Source organism: Salvia hispanica, chromosome 6 (assembly GCF_029641045.1).
Source record: "Salvia hispanica isolate PSC_SH4W2 chromosome 6, Shi_PSC_v1, whole genome shotgun sequence".
NCBI lineage: Eukaryota > Viridiplantae > Streptophyta > Magnoliopsida > Lamiales > Lamiaceae > Salvia > Salvia hispanica.
Window position 1 is genome coordinate 27,316,280 of NC_142697.1, and position 22,316 is coordinate 27,338,595.

The window sequence follows — 22,316 nt, forward strand, 5'->3', positions numbered from 1 at the left end:
TAATGAGTAAAATGATGGCTATGAATAAGATTATTCTTAATAAAATTAATACTACTGCTCAAGTCATATTTTGTATAAATAGGATAGTTTTAAATAAATTTAAGCAAGACTAAGCACTTTCAGCAAATATATGGAATGGACCAACCAAAAATAGAACCCAAACCCAATTGCAAAGCGTATTGTATTAGCCTCATTTCGGCCCATTTGTCACTTTATTTTTTCTAGGTATTGTCTGTATGATAATTTAGTTTTTTTTGGTCCATTTCTGATTTTCATCTTCGCATATTTTTGGCATTGCATATCGTATATTATAAATATAAATATTATGTAAGCAACATTTTCGTTTAGTTCACGTATCATTAATTGTTTAATCTGTAAGCAACTATATTGATTTCCAAGATATTGCAGTTCTTGGAATCTAAGTATTGGATATTAATGGGGGCTATGATTGTTATGGGTTTGTTTTATTAGACTTTTTAAAATTAGATATTATAGCGATAAAATAGTAAATATATAATATATTTATAAAATTATTAATTCTTTTAATTATAAACTGAAATAAAAGAAAAAAAAAATCCCCATAGAGGCCCTAGGATGAGAAAAAATTTGATTGACTAAATATTCGTTCATCAAATATTTGCTTCCTCAACTAGCTAAACTTTTTTCCTTTATTGATATCTCAAAGTTGACCCTTCACAACGTTTGAGCAACACCTGATTCAATAGCTGGCATAGACAACCTTAACTAATTGAGATTAATTAGTTTAATTAATTAGCTGATCCATTTTTATTTATGTCGTAACAACATTGAACAATAAAACTAAAACGTGTTTCACTGGATGTAGCATAAATATTGTGCCAGAACATTCCTGAAAATTTTAAAAAATGATTTCAAATGTATAGTACTTCCTATATATATAAAGAAGCTGGCTTCATTCACAGGTAACTTGCAAGGAATGGCCAGCTCGTCGACCTTTCCACAATCCAGTTCACCAGTTGACGCTCCTCCTCCGCCTTCCGTCGCCATGGCTTATCAAGGTAACAACGCGCCCAACCTCTGCTATATATTTAAAAAATTTAATTAATCATAGTTAATATTGATGATGAACAGGAACAGAGTGGCACAAGGATATGGCCTTTTACAGAGCTGCATTAACAGGAGAATGGGATGCGGCTAGAAAATTTCTTGATCGAGACAGCGACCGTGGCGTGCATGCGAGGCTCGGCTACTATTCAGAAACACCCCTCCACGTGGCCGTGGCTGCAGGGAATTCGGAAAACTTTGTGTATAACCTGCTGGATTTGATCCCGGATGACTTATCTTTAGCCTTAACAGATTCGTCAGGAAATAATCCGCTGCACGTTGCTGCAGCAGCCGGGAACTACAACGCTGCAGAGATACTTGTCACAAGATGTCCTAACTTGCTCCATCTTTCAAACCATGACAACAAATTCCCTCATCACTTTGCAGCTGAATACGGTCATAAGAAAATTCTTCAGTTGCTGATTTCCAATACGAACGATAAACATCACACCAATCCCTTTGCTGGGGAGGGAGGCGTATGGCTCCTTCTTTCGATGATTGAGTCTGATTTTTTCGGTGAGTAGTTCATCAAGATATATGTATATATAAAAAAATCAGTTGTTGATTATATACTATAATGTTTATATGATCATCAGATATGGCGTTGGATTTGGTTGGCAAGTATCCCGATCTGGAATGGATGAAGCCGAAGTCTGTTGGTAGAGTTTTGAATAAGATAGCGGTCAAGGCCACAACATTCGATGGCGACAATCATCTCAAATTTTGGAAACGTTTCATATACTGGTGTGAGTACTTAATTAACTCTGTATTTTGGCGGTTCTGTTTCTGAGTATTGCATGAAATTGAAGGTGTTTTGAAGATGGATGGGAAGTCGCAGTCGTTCGACGTTGAGAATCAAACTAGTTTAGGCAAGTGAGCCATGTTCACATCCAAAAATAACTTGACACTTCTGTTTCTTACAATATGGTTTTGATGTAGAGCCTTCAAGGTGGCGCGAGCTTGTCCTAATACTGCACTCAACTCTTTGTCAAGTTATCAAATACTTAGGTAATAAATACTAACTATGTACGTAAGCTATAATCTCTATACACGAAATGTTTTTGATCGTTTCTATTTCAGTGCCGGGGATTAACAGATTTCACGTAAAGAAATTGATGCACGAGCAAATAGTAGAGCTTGTGAAATGTTTGTGCAAACATATGGAATCGTTAGACTACAATGATGCAGCAGCTATCTGCTCGGAAACCATGCTTACAGCAGCCGAATCAGGAAGCCGTGATGTTGTCCTAGAAATTGTAGAGACATTTCCGCTTGCAGTTCATTTTCGGAATTCTTTAGATCAGAACTTTCTCCACTTGGCCATCAAGAACCGTTGCGAGAACGTATTCAATCTCTTGTATATGACCAGTATGTGTAGATACCAGTACGCAAATGCAATCGACAATGATGGAAACTCCATCCTTCACTCGGCGGCGCATTTGGCACCTTTTCACAAGCTCAATTTAGTCTCAGGTGCAGCTCTCCAAATGCAACGTGAACTACAATGGTTTCAGGTAATATTCATAGTTATAACGCGTATGATATAAACATGGAAACTAACTTCAATCATAAAAATTTTGTTTTATTGTGACTAACAGGAGACTAGTAAGTTTGTTAGTTCCTATACGAGGGGCCTACAAAACTATAGTGGCAAAACGGCTGAAATGATATTTACAGAAGAACATAGAGAACTGAAAATAGATGGAGAGACATGGATGAAAGATACGGCTAACTCATGTAGTATTGCTGCAGCATTGATTGTTACTGTTGTGTTTGCTGCGGCTATCACAGTTCCGGGTGGCAACCAATCGGATTCTGGTTATCCGATGCTCTATGAATCAAGTGCATTCACAATATTTGCAGTTTCTGATGCAGTTTCACTCTTCACATCATCTACTTCCCTCTTGATGTTCTTGTCCATCCTCACTTCGCGCTATGCTGAGCATGACTTTCTGTATGCACTGCCCAAGCGACTATCCATTGGTCTATTCACGTTGTTTCTTTCAATCTTGTTTATGATGATAGCCTTTAGTTCAACGTTGTATCTAGTGTTTGGGAGGAAGAAGGCGTGGGTTCTGTTGCCGGTGGGTGCACTAACTTGTTTGCCTATTTCTTCATTCGTGCTACTACAGTTCCCACTTCTTTGGGATGTCATTTCGTCCACTTATGGTCGTGGTGTCTTCGGGAAGCAGAGTAATCGTACTCGTACATTTCCCTAACCTAGCATACATTTCAAACTTCGTTAACTAGAAACCAATTTAGTATAGAACACAATCAAGTTGCTTGTATAAATGCATGGATCTCTCATTTTGTTTATAACGTTGTAGTATTTAGTGTTTGTCCCCATTTCGCATTGTAGTCTTCTTGACCACTTATGGCCGTGTTATTTTGTGGCAAGCACTTGTTATTATTGTCGCTAGTCATTTAATATGTTACATGATCAGACTTTTTATCCATCTAAAATGTAGATTGCAATTTGCAAGTGTATGATGCAATTACAAATACCTAAGTTGAGCAAGAGTACCATATTCGGATATCGATATTAAATAGATTGAGAGACTTATTTTTCTAAACAAATGATTTGGAATTTTAATTAAATATTTAAAACCCTCATAACCCAACCCACCACCCTATTAGCCGCCTTGGCCCATAGCCGTGTGATGTGATCCGCGTCCCTTAATATTTTGGGAGTGGTCACCAGGGCATCCTCTTAACCGACTACTCCCTCTCTCACTCTTTCAATTCATTCGTTCTATTTCTTATTAAAAATAGTACTTCCTTCGTCTGATAATAAGAGTCATACTCCCTCCGTCCACGAAAATTCGTCCCGGTTTGACCGGGCACGGGTTTTAAGAATTGGCTTGACTTTGTATTAAATGAAGGTGTGTAGTGGAATTTGGTCCCACATTGATGCTATTCTTTTATTCAATTCTTTTAAATTGAGGTGTAAAGGATATACTCAAAGTTTTTATATTCATTTTTTTTTTACAATTAACATCTACACTTAAACCAATTTTCTGAAATTAAAATGAGATTACCGAAATGACTGAATATTGATTAAATACAACAAATATTGCTCAATGTATGAGTACATAGCTCCAAATAGGCCTCTGCATTTCAAAAAATAGGTACTGCCACCCTAATTCCATACATTTTGAGAGGGAATTTCCCAACAACCTACCACACTTAGGAGGGAAATTAATTCAAACTAATGGAGGGAACACCATTTCATACACCCAACAATGGAGGGAAATTCAAGCTACACCTATCTATAAAAGGAATAGATACAACTACAAATGGAGATTTTTAGAACTAGTGCCCTCAGAAAAATTTCATCACTGGGCTATGGAGGAGCCTGCTCGAAGAGACTCACGCATAATACCAAACACCACCAAGAATCTGCTAGCTCAAAGTCTGCTACAATCGAGCCAGGCAGGAGAAGTACCATATGGAGCTATTGAAAAGGCAGCAAAACAGTTTGGAGTCAGCTGGAAGACAGTCCACAGAATATGGGCAGAGGCAAAACTTCAAATTCAGGGGGGTGTACGTGTACACATAGGAGAAAGAGTTAAAGGCTATGAGCACAAAGACAAATACCAGCTTGATGTTGCCAAGTACAGAGATCTTTCAGTCCTTGAGAGATCTAACATCCGTAAGATTGCTTCAAAACTTGATGTAAGCAAGAGCACAGTGGCTAGGTTTGTGAAAGAGGAGCAAATCAAGCCACACGCAAATGCTATAAAGCCCCTACTTACTGCCGCCAACAAGATAGCAAGAACTAGATGGGGTCTCAGCCATATTCAACCACTCATAGTCAATGGTATGCTAAAATATCACACTATGCGCTATGTAGTGCACATAGATAAAAAATGGTTTTACATGACTAAGACATCGGATAGATACTACCTGCTTCCAGATGAGATTGAGCCATATAGAGCATGTAAGTCAAAGAGGTTCATCACAAAGGTGATGTTTATGTGTGCTGTGTGTAGACCTCAGATTGCAGGAGATGGAGAAGTAACTTTTGATGGAAAAATAGGCATTTTTCCATTCACCACTATGGAGCCAGCAAAGAGGAAATCAAAGAACAGGCCAAGGGGGACTATGGAAACAAAGCTCATTCAATCAGTCAACAAAGAATTGATGAAAGATTGCCTAATTCATAAGGTACACTTTTTTTCTCATAATTCATTCAATCACATAGTAACAGATCATATATGTGTAGATCATACCAGCAATCAAGGCAAAATGGCCAGAGCATATAAGCAAAGAGATATTCATTCAGCAAGACAATGCCAAGCCTCATATAAATCACAATGATGCTGATTTTCTGGCAGCTGCATCCACAGATGGTTTCAAGTTTCATCTTAGGTGCCAACCACCACAATCCCCAGATTGTAATGTGTTGGATTTGGGATATTTCAGAGCAATCCAATCTCTACAAGATGATAAAGTGGCTAAGGGAGTGGATGAGTTGTTGAGGAATGTGCATAGCTCTTTTGAAGAACTTAATCCATACGCACTCAACAATGTTTTCCTTACTCTACAATGTTGTCTAACTGAGATACTTAAGGTGCAAGGGGGAAATGGCTACAAAACTCCACACATGAATAAAGAGAGATTAATAAGGATGGGGACACTGCCAGATGCAATAGAGGTGGAAGAAGAAGTTGTGAAGGCTGCTGTGGCATACCTCCAACAGCCAGAAAATGATGTGGGCAGAAATTATGACATCTCAGGTGTCACTGAAGCTGTAGGCTTATAGTTCAGCATGTACGAATCATACTTTTTGTCAGTTGGGTGTGTAAGCCTCAGAATTAGGTGTGGCTTATGCTATTCAACTGTTTTTTGTCATTTTGTAAAGCCTTCAAACCTGTATAGGGGTGGCTTCTAAAATCCTAATCCCTCAGAAAGATTTCATCATAGGGCAGCCTCCAAACCTTGTAAGGGGTGGCTTCTAAGGGTGCCTATCTCACATAACAGCCTCCTAACCTTGTACAGGGGTGACTTGTAATGTGGAAATGTTTCTATAATGAATTTGTATGGTTTTTAAAGCTTAGTCCCTCAGATAACATGGTTAAATCATGGACAAACAAGCCTCCTAACCTAAGAACAGGGGTGGCTTATTAATCAGACAAATCAGCAACAAGAAACACAAACAAACTCATCACAGGGATCACAGCAGTATCATTAAACCATACAAAATCATCACAGGAACATATCAATATGATCAACACAATCATCATAAGGAATAACTCAACATCAGCAATTATCACAACCACAACATCCAAATAAAACAACAACCAAGTCCTCCAAACCCACATCAGCCAAACACATCCAAACCCACAGCCTCCTGATCAAACAAGAACCACAACATCCAAACCCACAGCCTCAAAATCCATCCACACCTCCAGATTAAACAACATACAGAAACCCTAAATCAATCCAGACCCCCAGCCTCCAAACCCTTCAAACAACCAAGCCTCCAATCCATCGAACTACCACAACCTCCAAACCCACATCATCCAAACCCGAAAGATAGAAATTTGAGGGACAACATACTAAGATTAGATTAGATCCAAAAACTTTGGCAGCAAGATTGCAAACATTTCCTTCTCCACATCCGAATACACGATGGGGAAGGCTTGAGGTATGTCGACGGAGGTGGCTGGTGGTGGTGGTGGTGGTGGACCATAAAAGGGGGTGGCTGGTGGTGGTGGGGTTTCTGGTGGCGGTGGACCATAGAATGGGCTTTCACCCCCAAAGTACTCAAACATCTCACATTTGGGGAGGAATTCAGGTTCCGTTTCGGGGACAAAAGTGTCGGTCAAGTTTCCGACTGGATAGCCTGCTCGGACAGGATAGCGGCCGAAGATGGAGGGGTACGAGGGCCATAGATGCTCTGGTGTGTCTGGGATGACGAGGTCGTCCAGATCGTCGGAGGAAAAATAAGGACAGGAGTCGGGATCTTCCGGCATCGCAAACCCACAAAATTAGGGTTTTGGGAAGGGGATAAAGGCAGTGGGTGGTGACTGAAATCAATTCATGGAGGGAGGCAGTGGGTTGAAGAGTTTAATGGAGTGAAGCTGTGGTGGGTGGGAGAGTTTAATGGAGTGAGGCTGTGGTGGGTGGGTGAATTCAATGGAAGGAGGCGGACGGTTGGTAGAGGTGAGAAGATGGTGTGGAAATTAAATCAGCCAAAATGGAGGAGGAATGTCAATATAGTGTAAATAAATTAAATATGGAGGGGATTTTTATTGTCCATATTTAGTAAGTTTGAAGTGGGACAAATTTTCAGGGACGGACTGAAATGGTAAACTGGGACAAATTTTCGTGGACGGAGGGAGTATTTTGTTTTTTCAGTCCGTCCCACAATAAGAGTCACATTTCACTTTTACTATAAATGGTAAGTAGATCCTCATTCTACTAGCTCACTTTCACTCACATTCTATTATAGAATCGATATAAGAAAGTGGACATCATATTCCGCTAACTTTTTCAGCTCACTATTCTTAACATTTATTAAAACACGTGTTCACACCAAATGTGACTCATATTGTGAGACTGATGGCGTACTATTTAATTTTATGAAATGATTTGAAATTGAATTAAAATCTCATAATTTCAAAACGTCACAGTCCAGGCGTCACACCATTAACCCGACCGCCCTGACCCATACTTGTGTGAGCCCTTTTAAGTTTTAACAGACAAATGCCTCGTTCTTTCACTCGGTTCATTTCGCTTTCATCTTAGGAGTAGTACTCCCCCCGTCCCACTTAAGATGACACGTTTTCCTTTTAAGTTTGTCCCAACTAAGATGACACATTTTCTGTTCTGGAAACTTTCTCTCTCCAATTAGTACAGTCAACCACTTTTTCTCACCCCTATTAAAATATTTATCTTTCTTTCTCTCTCGATTTTAATATTTTCACCCACCTTTTCTCTTCAATTAACCATATTAAACATATTAATCAAATGTGTCTTCTTAGCCGGGATGGAGGGAGTAGTATTTTTTATGATTTCATTATGTAGTGTGAATGCCTCAACTATTTCGTTATGGGACGGAGGGAGTGTCCAGTAGTGGATTCAATTTGAATTAATTACTGATGGACGAGGAAAATTTACTTTCAATTTGAAGTGAATGGACGAATATGACCATTCTTATTGTAATTTCATAGAATAATTTAAAATTAAATATAATATAAAAAACACAAAGGACAAATTTGAAAGGATGTTTATGCTCGTCACTTGATGGAATCTGTTTGTTGTTCTTGGATTATATTGAAATTAATTAACTACTGATTTGTTCATGTTGAAGACGATAAATGTTTTAGTTAATTATTTTTTTTTAAATCGAAGAGACGCCTATTGACGTTTTTGGAAATATTATGTATCCGAATAATCTATCTCAATTCAATTCTATGGATTAAAATGAACAAGACAAGACTAAACCAAAATTCTAGATCTCCTAATTCTATTGGCTCGAAAATCGAGACAAAAAGGAGAGAGAGAGGCCGAGTTACCGGCGGCTAGGGTTACAGTTTTGAGTTGTAAATTGTGTCAATTGTGTGACAGGGTCTCCACATCTCACCACTATTTATAAAAGACTTATTGGATTAGAATGGGGATCCATGGAATGAAATAGATGTTGGACTCACCCATTAGATAAATATCTAATTAAATCAAATGACCCATAATTTAATATATTATCAATGGAATATTATTTTGTTCTACTATAGAATAATATCTAAATCACCAAATTACAAATAACTTGGGTCCATTTTATTTTACAATATTTCCCGCGTTTAAGATTATCTTAATCCATCAATTTAATTCTTTTGTCTGCTACGTCACTTGAATTAAACTAATTCTTCAAAGAGTTTGTCTAGTTTGAAACTTTATTTATTATTCGTGGAATAAAATTCCAACTGCACAGATTTCTGAATACTCCCTCCGTCCCATAAAATTTGAGACAAAACATTTGGGCATGGAGGTTAAGAATTTATATTGAATAAATAGGAGAGATGAAAAAAATAGGAGAGATAAGAGAGAGTAAAGTAAATGATAGAATAAAAAAAGAGTGATTAGATGTTTTGTCTTTTGTTAGAAAAGGAAATGACTCAACTTTGTTGGGACGGAAGGAGTAATAAATTTCTTTCTCAAACACCTCTTGGGGATCACCGCTTAGGGATTTAATCATACCACACTGGGCACGCGAATTCTATGAAATAATATTCTAATACCTTCATGTTATTCAATTACTACCACCCAAGATATCATGTTTGCGTTACGTACAAACTCTCTCATATTGATAAGTCAAAGTGACGTCTGACTGAATAAACAATATTGATATTAATATCATAGACTAGAAAATACTAAACTTTCTGAAATATATTCTTACAGTAGATAGCAATAAAGAATACATTTCGTATTATATCCTTTCAATGCTTTACCACACCAGTTTTACTAATCTCTTCTTAGGTAAGAGAGAATTATCAAAAACACGGCAACCATATCAATCGGTAGTCAAAGCTTATTTAGATTGTGAATATGTTTTTCTTCTTGCTAGATTTGGTCAAGTCTCCTACTGGAAAACTCATGAGGAGATTTATCGAATTTCCCTACTTGACCTTCTTGGTAAGAAACCTTAGACTTGTTTATTATATTTCAATCATAAACCATTATATTATAGTATTTATTCTCATAATTATGTAAACAAGTGGATGTGGCGTTTCTTGTATACATGCATGAGCTCACTGTACAAAGGCATGTACGCTCGAAGCATCTTTTAGTATACAAACTCCAACAGTATATACATAACATCAGTAATTTAATTTGCTTAAGAAATTTATTGAATGACCAATTTAATTGATTCGTAACAAATATTTAAGGGAACAAACTTATAAGCGGTATTTCTCAACATTTGAACTAATCTATTATATGTTAACAACATATACTTAAAGGTCTTGTTTTCTATTCTAGGATATTCTTATTTTATATATTTATATTTTGTATGTATAAAAATCTAAAGTAATTTTATTATAAAATTTAAATATTTCTATTATAAATATTTAGATATTGTGACTGCATCATTCTAGGTAACTCTACAATGCAGAAAAATAAAATGGGGGAACTCTCTTCTCTTCATGTGTTGGACTCCTTTATATAGGGAGGCGTAGGGCTCTGATCCCTAGGTTACTACCTCCCCGATATGACAACACTGCCCTTCACACTCTTAGGTGGGGTCTCTCGCTTTCTTTTCAATGCAAAATCCTAGCTGGCTCGGGTAAAATGTTAACTTGAACAGCTTATTGCCGCCTCTTTCTCCTTCTTTCCTTGACTCATGCCTTCGCCTTTTCTGATTTGTGCGATCTCTGGTTTCTGGTGAATTTCACACACACCTTGCTCAAAAAGGGTTGGCTCAAAAAGGGTTGTTAGTTCACGGATTTAGGTGCAGTTTTACTATGGAACACATGCATGAAACGAGCCTCATCAACAGTGAACGCAACTAATTTGGCGAACATCGGGTATCCCGATGCTTGGTCGCCTCCTGGGAAAGTAATTGTTGCTGCAAAGACAATTGCGGCCACGAGTTTGATGTATCCTTCATAAATTTTTCGGCATTTTCTTTCAACTTTCTGTGCCCCCTTGAAAAAATCATATTTGTCATTTCTCCATTCTTGTTGTTTTGCGCCTTGAGAGTAAGATTAGTAACCAAACGCCCGGCTTCCTAAACCATGTGAAAAATAAATTGGTTTAAGTTTTCTCTTCGTTTTGTTTATGTAAGTGTACAAATATACATTACTTACCTCAAACCATTGCAGCTCGTGTTGCATTTGCAACGCTACACCGGTGTGTAGGTTCAGTTTGTGTGGTGGCCTTAGCCGTGCAGTCATATGGTATATAGTCTCAAACGAGTTATCACATGCATTAGTGTCGTACTGGAAGTTTCCGGGATTATATGGCGCAGCCTTTGGGAGTCATGTTTATCAGCCTCGATATATATTTAAATTTCCCGGTTCTGGCAGCTATATGTATCATGGTTTCAGCCCGGAACCCCACTTTTGATGTGATAAGACCAGAGGATTGATTCATCAACTGTACAGTTTTATCCCAGTCACCTTTCAAGGCCGTATTGTACATGCCCATCTCTCGTTGTCATTTCAGTTCCTACATCCACTCAACAAAGAAATAATCTTATTAAAAGTATTTGTTTAGTACCTTCATAACTCAGTAAGTAAACCACGGCCCCAAATACTATCACTAAGAATAGAATTGATACAAAAAGTGATAGAAGACACAACCACAACCCTTTAGATAGTGCGAAACAAAGTCAAGTTCAAATTAACGTGAGTTAAGCATAGAGAGGAATACCAGCAGGTGATGCAGTTTGAACGTAGAAATCAGGCTAAAACCTTCGGTGTCAGAATGACTTAAAATTCGCACGGTGCATGCAAATCATCAGCAGAGATCGACATCACAAGTGATAGAATGTCTAAATAGACAAAAATACCGAAAGCAGCTGATTTGGCGAAGATAAGGTATCCTGATGCTTGGTCGCCACCTGGATATGTGATTGTTGCTGCAAAGATTATGGATGAAGTGTTGCTATGATAGAACACGAATTTGAAGCGTCCTTCAAAAACTTCTCAACCTCTTCCTTCATCCTTTTGTGATCCCTTGTAAATATCATATATGGTCTTTCTCCATTCTTGTTCTTTTGTCCCCGGATAGTAGAATTAGTAACAAATTTGTCTCCTTCCTGAACCAAATAAACACAAGATTATAGTATAAGTTATGTATTTGTTTGTTTCCATTATGTACAAATAATACATTACGTACCTCAAACCACTGCACCTCGTGTTGCATTTGCAACTCTATGGCTACGCTATAGATCAAGTTCCTTTTGTGCGGGGCCCAAGCGTGTAGCCATGTATAAGATAGTATCTCCTGAATCATCACTTGCGGCTACATTATATCGGAAGCCATCGGGGTTATGCAGCAAATCAAAAATTTGCTCGTTTCGATGTATAACCCCCAAATGAATAAAACTTTGGCCCCTTTCATTCTTGAAATATACTGTGAGCGGAAAAATTTCCACTATCTTCATTACCAAGATGTAATGGCCTGATTTAGCTGCTTTAAGAAACACCTTTTTGCAATAGTTAATAACTGCATTTTACTAAAAAAAAGTAGTTATAATATAGATGATAATGTGATTACTCAGCATAATAGTCGTATTTACTCATTGTAGATAGAAGTAAGCAGTCATTGTCACCTCCAAAGGAATTAGCGAGGACCACCGATTTCCAATTACTCTAACCTAAGTATTTTAGGGTCCGACCCAAACCGGGGGTTTTCAAGGCCCAACCCAAATCGGGGTCTTTCAAGGCCTCAAACTAATTGTAATGGACAACAGTTGTATATTGCTTACCACTTTCTTCATTCTCCGATGTGAGATAAGTTTGCAACTCAACATTACAGACTATAATTAATGTCTTCGTTTGATTTTTAAGAACAAATAGTGAGTATAGACAAAAGATATCTCTCTATTTTTGCAACAATTAGTGTTTATAGACAACATCTCTAACATCAAAATCCAGTCATTATCTTCAAACATTCAAAATCAGAATCTACATACAATGTGTTAATGTCTTATAATGACTATATCAAATAAATGAGCGACTACTATAACGCATGAAAATGCCCCGACCATAGGTGGAGCCGAAGTCGTCTCATATAAGCCGGAAATGGAGTAGGACAAAAGAAGACATCAGCATAAGCTAGTACACATATAGCGAGGAGAACCCATGCCCTATTATCCCCAAATTCCAAGTAAACTAAAACCTAAATATTAACAATAATGATAACATTGATAGAAAAGTAATTAAATAACAACTGTCTAGATAGTGCGTACATGAAGTCACATTCAGAGTGAAGTGACGTCATTATTGGAAAGGAATACCAATAGCGGCGCCATTGAAGTGAATAGCGACACAACTCCGAAAAATCAGAAATGCACCGAAAGTTGCTTATTTGACAAACATCATGAATCACAGTTCTTGCTCATCGTCTGGATGAGTAATTGTTGCCGAAAAACAATTCCATTTATCAATGCCGCAAATATGGAGCACAAGTTTGAAGTGTCTTTCATAAACTTTTCGGCCCCTTTTTCAACTCTTGCCTAGGCGTGCAACCAAATGGAAGATGGTTTCTAATGAATCATCACAACATTTGCATTGTAACTGAAGTTGTCGGGTTCATATGGTAAATTAAAATTTTGATCATTGTGATGTATAACTGATACGCTCGGATTTTGAACGGTTTTAAGGCCATTATTTGGTCCATTTTTAATGTCAAAGTTGCATTACATGTCCATTATTTGCATATTTTATACAGTTTGGTATTTTGACATGTTTTGTGAGAATTGTGCATATTTGAGCCTAAAAAGGGATTTAAAACACGAAGTAGCATATCTGGAGTTTCAGGTAGCGCCCAGCTACCGCCGCAACACTTTCGGCGACCGCCGGTGCTCAGCAGCCACCACTTCTGCAGCGGTCCATTTCGGAAAATCTGTGCATGGAATGAAGACACATCCGGCAACCGTCGGGCAACGCGTGGCGACCGCCACTTAGTAGACACTACAATTAGCTTCCTTTAAAACGACACTGTTAATTGAGAGTGCGGACTTTTCAAGGGTCTTAGGAGCTTTTAAGAGTTACAGATCTAGGATTGACGCCCCTAGTGTTAGTAATCTACGCTTGTGCCACATGGGAAAAACTTATGTGACTCGTTCTATCGAAGTAAAGACTGTGCTAGGGTGTTGTAGTTGGAATTTGTATAAGCATAACTGTGAACGCACATCCCTGGAATTCTCTCATACTTTATCTTTGTGATTTAATTGCAATTAGTTGTTTACTTGCTTTATTTATTTGTTTTAATTACTTAAACCCAAAACTCTTGTTTCTCTAGATAGTATATAACGCTGCTTAGTACATGATTGTCAGTTGCAATTATATTCACCGTGTTCGATATCCCAGTACTGACCTTTAGCTATACTAGATATACCTTGTATACTTGCAGGAATTTTTAGTGCTAAAAAATAATGCATCAATAACCTCACATTGAATTACATTTTGTCATTTTTCATTCGTCAAATACACTAAGAGAGGTTTTCTGGCAAAGGAGTTTCCTTTCTTTTTAACTGGAAATTATAATTAAAAAAAATATAGATTATCAAATAAGACTAAAAATATGTACAAAGTATATACATAATATCAGCAATATAGGTTACTTAAGAAATTTACTGAATGACCAATTTAGTTGATTTGTAACAAATATTTAAGAGAACAAATTTATTAACGTTATTTCTCAACACGTGAACTTATTTACCAAATGTTAACAACATATATTTAAAGGTCTTGTTTTCTGTTCTGGAATATTTTAATTTTATTATATCTTGGTACTTTTGTTATGAAATTTAATTATTTCTATTATAAATATTTAGATATTTTGACTACAGTAGGTAACTCTACTATAATATCTAGATAAATTTGATGTTTTCTATTCTGGAAAACAGCCATTGTTCCTCAAATTCCGTCCAATTATTGAAGGTATACCCGACCCTCCTTCATGGTAACTTTTTTTCGTTTTAATTAAGAATTATATGCCTGAGTAATGAACACCACTAACTTTGATCAAACGTAGTGCCCGGAGAACTGTTGTAGTAGCGTTTTGTTCTTCGAAGGAGAACCTCGATTTAGCGTTGATGAAGTTTTCGCAAGGTGGAGAGAATCGAATGAAATTGACCAAAAGCTAATTTGAGGGAAACGAAAAATGCTAGGGGTACAACAGTCTTTCCACATCCAATTCTGGGTCACTGAGAAATAAAAACCATCTCGGCGTCAAGATTTGTTTTTCGCCGATTCATGAATGAACAACACGGGTCTGGGTTAATAGTATACACCACATACATCCCCACACACAACTCAAAATATATTAAAAATAATACATATAAATAAATAAAAGAAATAGATAATTAAAAGTCAATGTCAATTTTTTTATGATTTTCGAATTACAAAAAAAATATTTCAAAATGAATTAAAAATATTATTAATTCAATTTCATAAAATTGCAATAACAATACAGTTCAAATTATATTACACCAAACGCACCCTTGACGAAATTAAATCATGCGTTCTTTTAGTTCATCTAAATAGGCTCTACATTTTAAATCTATGGGCCGAAATAAATAAAACAAATATATTGGCTTATTTATATATGTAGGAGAAAAAGAGTTTAAATTAAACTGGAGATGGAGGCCCAATAGCAAATATTGACATAATTAGAAATTAAAATAGTATTAATAGTATTATAAATCTTCAACTACAGTAAAAGAACGATGAAGAGTTAGAAGTGATCAAATATATAACTTAAATCTTAATGCATAACTAGAGTATAGCTCTCAGTTTTTAGATAAAAAAATTGAAAGGATGAAATTGGATGGATTTTTAAAATACGGAATTCTAAGAGTGTTTTATTTCACTCTTTGTTTTATAATCCATGTTATGAACTAAACGTCTTAATAGTGAACTACAACGCTATTATAAGTGAACTGAACTATAAACCTTCCACTATAATGGCATTTTGGTTCACTCCGTGTTCAAAATCCATGTTATGAATTAAAACGCTTTTGTAGTGAACTAAAACGTTCTTTACTTTATAGTAAACTCTTTGCTTTGGTCTCTAGTTATGCTTTAAGTAGTGGTTGCTTACTGTATTAGCTTCCTTGGGTACATTTCTTGATGATGCACTTTTAATTAGCACTAAAAATACCTGCAAGCATACAGGGTAGATCTAGTATAGCTAAATATCAGTACCGAGATATCGAACACAGGGAATAAGATTGCAACTGACTACCATATACTAAGCATCACATACTATCTAGAGATACAGAGTTTTTGGTTTTGGATTTATTAAACTAGACATAAAATAAATAACCAGATAAAAGAAAGCATAAAAACATACTCCCTTCGTCCCAAGATAAGTGACTTGTATTCCTTTTTGGGGTGTCCCACTATAAGTGACCTATTTCCATTTTTAGCAAAAAGTCATCCCTCTTACTTTATTTTCCACCTATTTTTTCTCTCTTCTCTCCTCTACTTTTCTTTCTCTCATACTTTACTCTCTCCACTTCAACTTATTTAAATATCATTCCTTAAATCCCGTGCCCAAAAGAAGTAGGTCACTTATCTTGGGACGGAGGGAGTATGATACAAAACAGGCGTAAGAAAGTAGAATTTTAGGATTCAAAACACAATTGGCTATGTTGAATTACGGTCTCTAGAGTTATTAAGCCGGTCACTTAACTATTAAACCCCCTCCCGAGGTGAGAAATCCGTAGATTAGGTGTAATAATTGAAGTCCCCTTCTAATTCTTAGACCTAACTCCTAAAAGATTGTAAGGCCAATGACCTCACATGAAACCTCAACTCTCCCGAGTTCTATTGAATTAAAGTGTGAATTATCCCTCGTCCAAGTCAATTATTTCGTCTCCCGAGTACTCTAATCAACTCTAGCATGTATTCAAAAGGTAGCTAATCAATTGAACATAGAAAGCACAAGGATAAATCAAATAACTGCAAGAGCTAACGAGGAAAATCAATTGAATATCTTCACCAAAAAATCCACAAAAGATGTTCTACTCATAGACAAGTAAATACACCAATTAAAGTACAAGACATGAAAGAAATTGATAAAAACCCAAGGTTGAATCTTCAATCTTCAGCCTTCTCTTGCCTGAATCTGCAGAGCTCCGCTCCAATGGAAGATGGATGATTATGTGTGAATTATGGAATGGAAGAATGTGTGGAGGGGAGAAGGATTGGAGGCTCTGAGATCCAGAATGATGAATTAGGTTAAGAGGTATTTATAGGTGGGAAAAAAAAGGCTTAGACATGGTAAAAATTCTCCTTCAAGTAATAGAAAATATAATAATTTCGATTCCCCAATTAATTGGAGATATTTGGGCAATAATTTCTTCATTCCTTGATTTTCCGCCTAATTTCCGCCAGCTTTGACTGCACTGCGCAATGTTCGTAGAATGGTCATAACATTCTCCACAAAACTCCGATTGAGACGTGCGAGATATCCACGCGAAGCTCTTTCGAAGACGAAGACAATGGTATGAATTAAGCACTGATTGGACCTCAAAATCTCTGGAAGAATGGGCTCGAACAGAGGCTGCTGCACCTTGGCCTTTTTGCACCTTTTTTTCTATCTTTTTCTATCATTTATCAACAAATACATCAAAAATACCAAATGTATAATATATGCAATTTAATAACATAATTTGCATGATTGACATTTAAAACGAGTCAAATCTAGCCCTTAAAAACATACAAATCCGTGTTTGTCACTTGATTGATAGTTTAAGTTCATATCAAGCAGATTTTTTATTTCTTATTGATAGTGTAGGTTTGTATTATGGAGTTTTTTCAAACAGTTTATACTTGTGTCGTGAAGCTAAATTAGTTTGTTTTGAGTCTTGCTAGGGAAACTACTTCAAGCAATTTTGACGCGTTTCAAAAAGTAAAGTTATATTTTCACGTTTTAAATTGATTTTTGATGATCGATTTGATTCAGATTTAGTTCGTCAAATCGATAATTAAATAGCTACATAAGTTTGAAATTTATAACCACACATTGACAACTCCAATTGAAGTTTGATTTATTAAATTTTGTACTATTACAAATTAATTGCACTGATTTCGACTTCTTAGAATCCTCCCTTTTCTTTCAATTTGTGTAAATTTGATGTTGATTGGTGAATTTAAATCATGTGGCGTACGTAACTTTGGATTATAAGATTAAAAATAAATAAAATTAACTAATCATATTAATTTTTTCCACAACTTTATCGTATGCATGGTAAAATAAATTGAAATGGAAAGATGAAAAAATTACGGTGAAAAATTAAAACACAAATGATACTATATAAGTTCAAACATGGTAGTAAAATATTTCGCATTTGTTTTATTATCTGACTAATTCTTGAGCAGATGCGGCTGCGGCCCGACGCGGGAATTAAATTTCGCATTAATTATTCTAAAGATTTATCTATTTATTTATTAGATTCAAACAATGGAAGGGGGAATATATTATTTAGTGATAAAATCAGCTTATATTTTTTTTGAATTAAAGAGATCCAAAATACGACAATTAGTCTAACTATATCCAAAATCCACTTCTTGTTTCTTTCTCTTTCTCTCTCTACAAAAGAAATATACTACTACAAACAATAGTTTTCCTTTTCCATTTAAATTTATACATCAAAATTAGTCTTATTATTATTTTTAAAAAAAATTCTCACTAATTTTTCTATCAACTTTATTAATTATAGAGTATTAAAATTAATGTATTTCATAAATGAAATTAGTACTATAGTTTATATGTAATCGCTTTTTAAAAAATTGCACTTAAAAGAAAAGGGCACAGTCAATTTATCCCCCAAATATTATCCATATTTAATTCGGTAGAGATTTAAGAATTGTGAAAATAAGTTTTGAAAAAATTACTGAGATTTAAATTTCACTTTTATATATTAATTTTATAATAAAATATGAGTGTAACGACTTAAGAAAAAGTTATAATCCACTTAGAGCATCTCCAAGGGAAAAGGTAAATGGAGATGTAAATGTACATAACTACCATATTTACCTTTTCTATATAAAAATTTATTATCCAAGGGAAAGGGGTATTTGAGGGGGTATTATACAGTATTCCCTCCGTTCCACTTTAAGAGTTCCGGTTTACCATTTTGGGATGTCCCACTTAGGAGTCCTTGTTGAAATATTCCAGAAATGGTACTAGGCCTCACATTCCACTAACCTTTTTCCAATCACATTTTATTATAAAACTAATATAAAAAAGTAGGTCCCACATTCCACTATCTTTTTTCACCTGCTTTACTTTATATTTCTTAAAACTCGTGCTGAACTCAACCAGGACTCCTAAAAGTATCTCCAATGGCTTTAGGCCAGCCACAGGCTAGCCACTCTCTCTCCCTGCCACGTCATCAGCACTAAAATTTCACCTGTCACATCATCATTTCAAGCAAATAGGCTAGCCGCAATAAAAATAATTCAATTTACGAAATTAAATTTATGACAAATTACGGAAATAAATTTACGAGACATATACGGGAAAATTCATTAATTCCATTTAAATAAAAAAGGTACATTGATTAAAAAAAATTACATTAAATAAAAAAAATTACATAATCAGAAAAAATTGGGCTTCCACACACGAGCCCGCCTTTCTCTACTCCTTGTTGCCGCCGCCGCCGCCTCCGTTGCCGCCGCCACCCGGGACCTCCACATCTAAGCCCGTGCCTGAGCCCCCCAACAGTGCCCTCGCGGCATCCAAATCGACCCGCATGCTCTCGAGCATCGAGTGAAGAAACCTCTTCTCCATGGGGTTAGTTGCGGCCTTTCCAATCTTGGAAGACCGTGTACATCTGCTCCCGCATTTTTTGACGCGTGAAGAAGGTGAGAGCGGGTGGGGGCGTTGCTGACTGGACCTCCTGCGGCGATAGAGGGGAGGATCCCCTCGCTGCCCGTTGCGCCCGCTTTTGGCCAACCGGGCGAGTGCGGCGAGCAAACGATGGAGGGGACGGAAACTCCTCAGTATCCGGGGGGAGGTCGTGGGAAACGCCGTTGCTGCCGTTGTAATCGCCGGAATAGTTCAGCTTCTGCTTCTTCGGCCACCACCCAGCTTCGACCCCCGCCCGGAACTTCTCGGAGTCCTTCAGCACCAGATAGCAGTTCCAATAGGTGAATTCCTTATAAATCCCCGGCTTGGGGAACAGACTCTCCGCTATCCACTGGCAGTCCTACTCAGTCTGCCCACTAGTTTGCATGCGGAGGGCGTTGGCGTACAAGCCCGAAAATCGGCCAACCGCGGCCCTGATGCGTTCCCACGCCTTCTGGTACTCCTCCCCGGTGAAGTCCTTTCCATGCGGACAGTTCCTCTTGTAGGCTGCTCTAATCTTAGCCCACATATTGACGATCCTCTGGTTGTTCGCAACCAGAGGATCGTCGCAAACCGACACCCACGCCTTAGACAGGGCGACGTTCTCATCGTCCATCCACTTCCTCCGTGCGGTGGTGTCGTCAACAGCCGGCTGCGACGACTCGCCGACCACCTTGCTCTTCCCCTTCTTCTTCTTCTTCTTCTTCTTCTTTTTCTTCTTCTTCTTCTTCTTCTTCTTCTTCTTCTTCTTCGGCGCGGCCCGACCCTGCTCTGCTCCCCCCGTTGGAACGGGAGCGTCCGCCTTCTCGACATTGATCCCCAACTCCTGTAATGAGAAACGGTCATCCCCAGTGAACTGCGTCTCCACCAGGGTCGATGTGTGAGACGAAGCCGTCAAAAAGTCAAGAGTGGGATGATAGACCGTGTCTCCCCCCCCCCCCCGGCGACCCCTGCATCCCGAGCTGCACTCCACCCTGCCATACTGGCATCATCCTCATCATCTTTTGTATCATCTGCGGCGTACCTCCCTACCCAGGCATTGCCTGCCCGCCGCTGGCCTGCCCCCCGCCCGGCATCACCTGCCCGCTCGCCATCAATCCCATCAACTGTTGTCTGATAAACTCATGTTTTAGTCGCTTTAATTGGTCTGTTGAGGTGCCTAATGTTGAGTTTTGATGCTTGAATTCTCTATTTCCAGCCAATTATCCTATCTTTTGGAGTTTCATGTATTTGTTGAGTGTTATAGGACAAATAGATGAAAAAGAGGCAAAAATCCGGCCGTTTGTGCAAAGGAGGCAGCGGACCCTTCAGATAATACACCCGGCTGTTAGAGTTTGTATACTAGAAATCACGTTTCGAGTGATTGAATACTGTAAAACTCTTATTTTATTTTCCAATGAATAAAACAGATTATTTTTGTCATAATGTTGTTATGTTTTACATTTAATGGATGTTAATGCATGTTTAAATGTATAAGTTAACTTAACAAAGTCTAAGTCTTTGTTTTAGTAGACCGGTTGTGGGCGTCGTCCACTTTAAGGTAATACGGTCAGTTCTAAACAAAGAAAAATATGAATTTCACAACCTAGATGGAATTAGACTACCCATCGAGAAAGGTTGCAATGTCAGTCCGTATATTTCTAAGCCTTACTGAAATAAGATGACATTGGTGTGGTATAGCACTGAACGGATCTAACAGCAAGACTTGCCTTGGGCTATCTACTGAAAGGCGAGGTCTTGATAAATATTTATTTCTTAATCAATGTAGGTTAGCATTGAGCATACGGTATTGATTATGCATTGCTTTGACTTATCAAATGGTGCGGGTTTTTCGTAACCCAATTATCCTGATATATTGGGCAGTGGTGATCGATATCTAGCGGTGCTAGGATTGCTATTATATTGAATCGTGCACGAGCTGAGTCTCGTTTGATAATGTCCTCAAGAGGAGCGCGAAACAAGGTTTTATTATTCGGAACCTAGCTAGTTGGAGTTTGATTACTCTATGAATAATAAATAAGTGTTTCATGCTGAGTCCACTCTTGGAATTAATAAGAAGTTAATTAATTAAGTCAATAGCAGACATTAATTAATTAATGGACATTTTAATCTTAAGCGCGGGAAATGAAAGATAAACGGAAACCCGGATTACTTGTAATTTCGGATTTGGATGGGGAGAGTTCAATATTACTTCTGTAGTGGCTGCTCGTAATATTCCAATTATAACTTATATTAAATTGTGGGTTCAATTTAATTAGTAAAAGTAAATTGGATGAGCCCATATCCAAAGCCTTCCATAGATCCCTGTCTGGGCCCAAAAGGAACTTAATATAAATAGGAGAATAAAGGAGACAGAAATAACACAATTTTATTTGCTAAAATTTTCGAAAATTTCAGCTCTCACAAGCTGTAGGAATTTTCGAATTCCTCTCCTGTTTCAAAAAGGATTTCTTCTGTCTTCTTTATTTAAGTCCTAGTATTCTAGTAAGATCAGCCCACACTGATATTAGAGTACAGTTCGGGAACCAGAGAGAAGATTTGTGGTCTAGTACTCAAAGCATCACGTGGAGAAGTCGCTAGCCATCTTCAATTCTTTGGAGAATTAAACAAGGTATTTTTCCTGCTCCGTAGAAAAGCATGTTTTAGGTTTTTATATTCTAAAACATGATTGATTCAAGTTATGAGCATGATACATGTGAAAT

General features: G+C 37.3%; 3 protein-coding genes across 3 annotated transcripts; 2 read left to right on the forward strand and 1 right to left on the reverse strand.

The window, feature by feature from the left end:
* Window positions 1–915: 915 nt before the first annotated feature.
* Window positions 916–3,560, forward strand: LOC125203184 (uncharacterized). The gene is made up of 7 exons (XM_048101492.2): window positions 916–1,037; window positions 1,111–1,599; window positions 1,680–1,829; window positions 1,893–1,952; window positions 2,023–2,091; window positions 2,164–2,597; window positions 2,682–3,560. Exons 1-7 carry the CDS (start codon window positions 956–958, stop codon window positions 3,300–3,302), a joined length of 1,905 nt encoding a protein of 634 aa, XP_047957449.2. The 5' UTR covers window positions 916–955; the 3' UTR covers window positions 3,303–3,560.
* An 868-nt stretch (window positions 3,561–4,428) lies between these two features.
* On the forward strand, window positions 4,429–5,973 carry LOC148923452 (uncharacterized). The gene is made up of 2 exons (XM_089061498.1): window positions 4,429–5,250; window positions 5,309–5,973. The coding sequence occupies exons 1-2, from the start codon at window positions 4,429–4,431 to the stop codon at window positions 5,846–5,848; spliced, it is 1,362 nt and encodes a 453-aa protein (XP_088917624.1). The 3' UTR covers window positions 5,849–5,973.
* Window positions 5,974–11,674: 5,701 nt separating this feature from the next.
* On the reverse strand, window positions 11,675–20,230 carry LOC148923453 (uncharacterized). The gene is made up of 3 exons (XM_089061499.1): window positions 20,042–20,230; window positions 11,926–12,051; window positions 11,675–11,845 (listed from the first exon to the last, which is right to left on the reverse strand). The coding sequence occupies exons 1-3, from the start codon at window positions 20,228–20,230 to the stop codon at window positions 11,675–11,677; spliced, it is 486 nt and encodes a 161-aa protein (XP_088917625.1).
* Between the last annotated feature and the right edge of the window lie 2,086 nt (window positions 20,231–22,316).

Excerpts from the sequence above, each read along its gene's own strand:
- LOC125203184 (XM_048101492.2), top strand. The coding sequence starts at position 956 with ATGGCCAGCTCGTCGACCTTTCCACAATCCAGTTCACCAGTTGACGCT. Across the intron at positions 1,600-1,679 it reads GATTGAGTCTGATTTTTTCG|ATATGGCGTTGGATTTGGTT; the intron begins GTGAGTAGTTCA and ends TATGATCATCAG. Across the intron at positions 1,830-1,892 it reads GAAACGTTTCATATACTGGT|GTGTTTTGAAGATGGATGGG; the intron begins GTGAGTACTTAA and ends ATGAAATTGAAG.
- LOC148923452 (XM_089061498.1), top strand. The coding sequence starts at position 4,429 with ATGGAGGAGCCTGCTCGAAGAGACTCACGCATAATACCAAACACCACC. Across the intron at positions 5,251-5,308 it reads AAGATTGCCTAATTCATAAG|ATCATACCAGCAATCAAGGC; the intron begins GTACACTTTTTT and ends ATATATGTGTAG.
- LOC148923453 (XM_089061499.1), bottom strand. The coding sequence starts at position 20,230 with ATGGACGATGAGAACGTCGCCCTGTCTAAGGCGTGGGTGTCGGTTTGC. Across the intron at positions 12,052-20,041 it reads GGGAACGCATCAGGGCCGCG|CCGCAAGTGATGATTCAGGA; the intron begins GTTGGCCGATTT and ends GATATAATGTAG. Across the intron at positions 11,846-11,925 it reads ACGAGGTGCAGTGGTTTGAG|GAAGGAGACAAATTTGTTAC; the intron begins GTACGTAATGTA and ends TATTTGGTTCAG.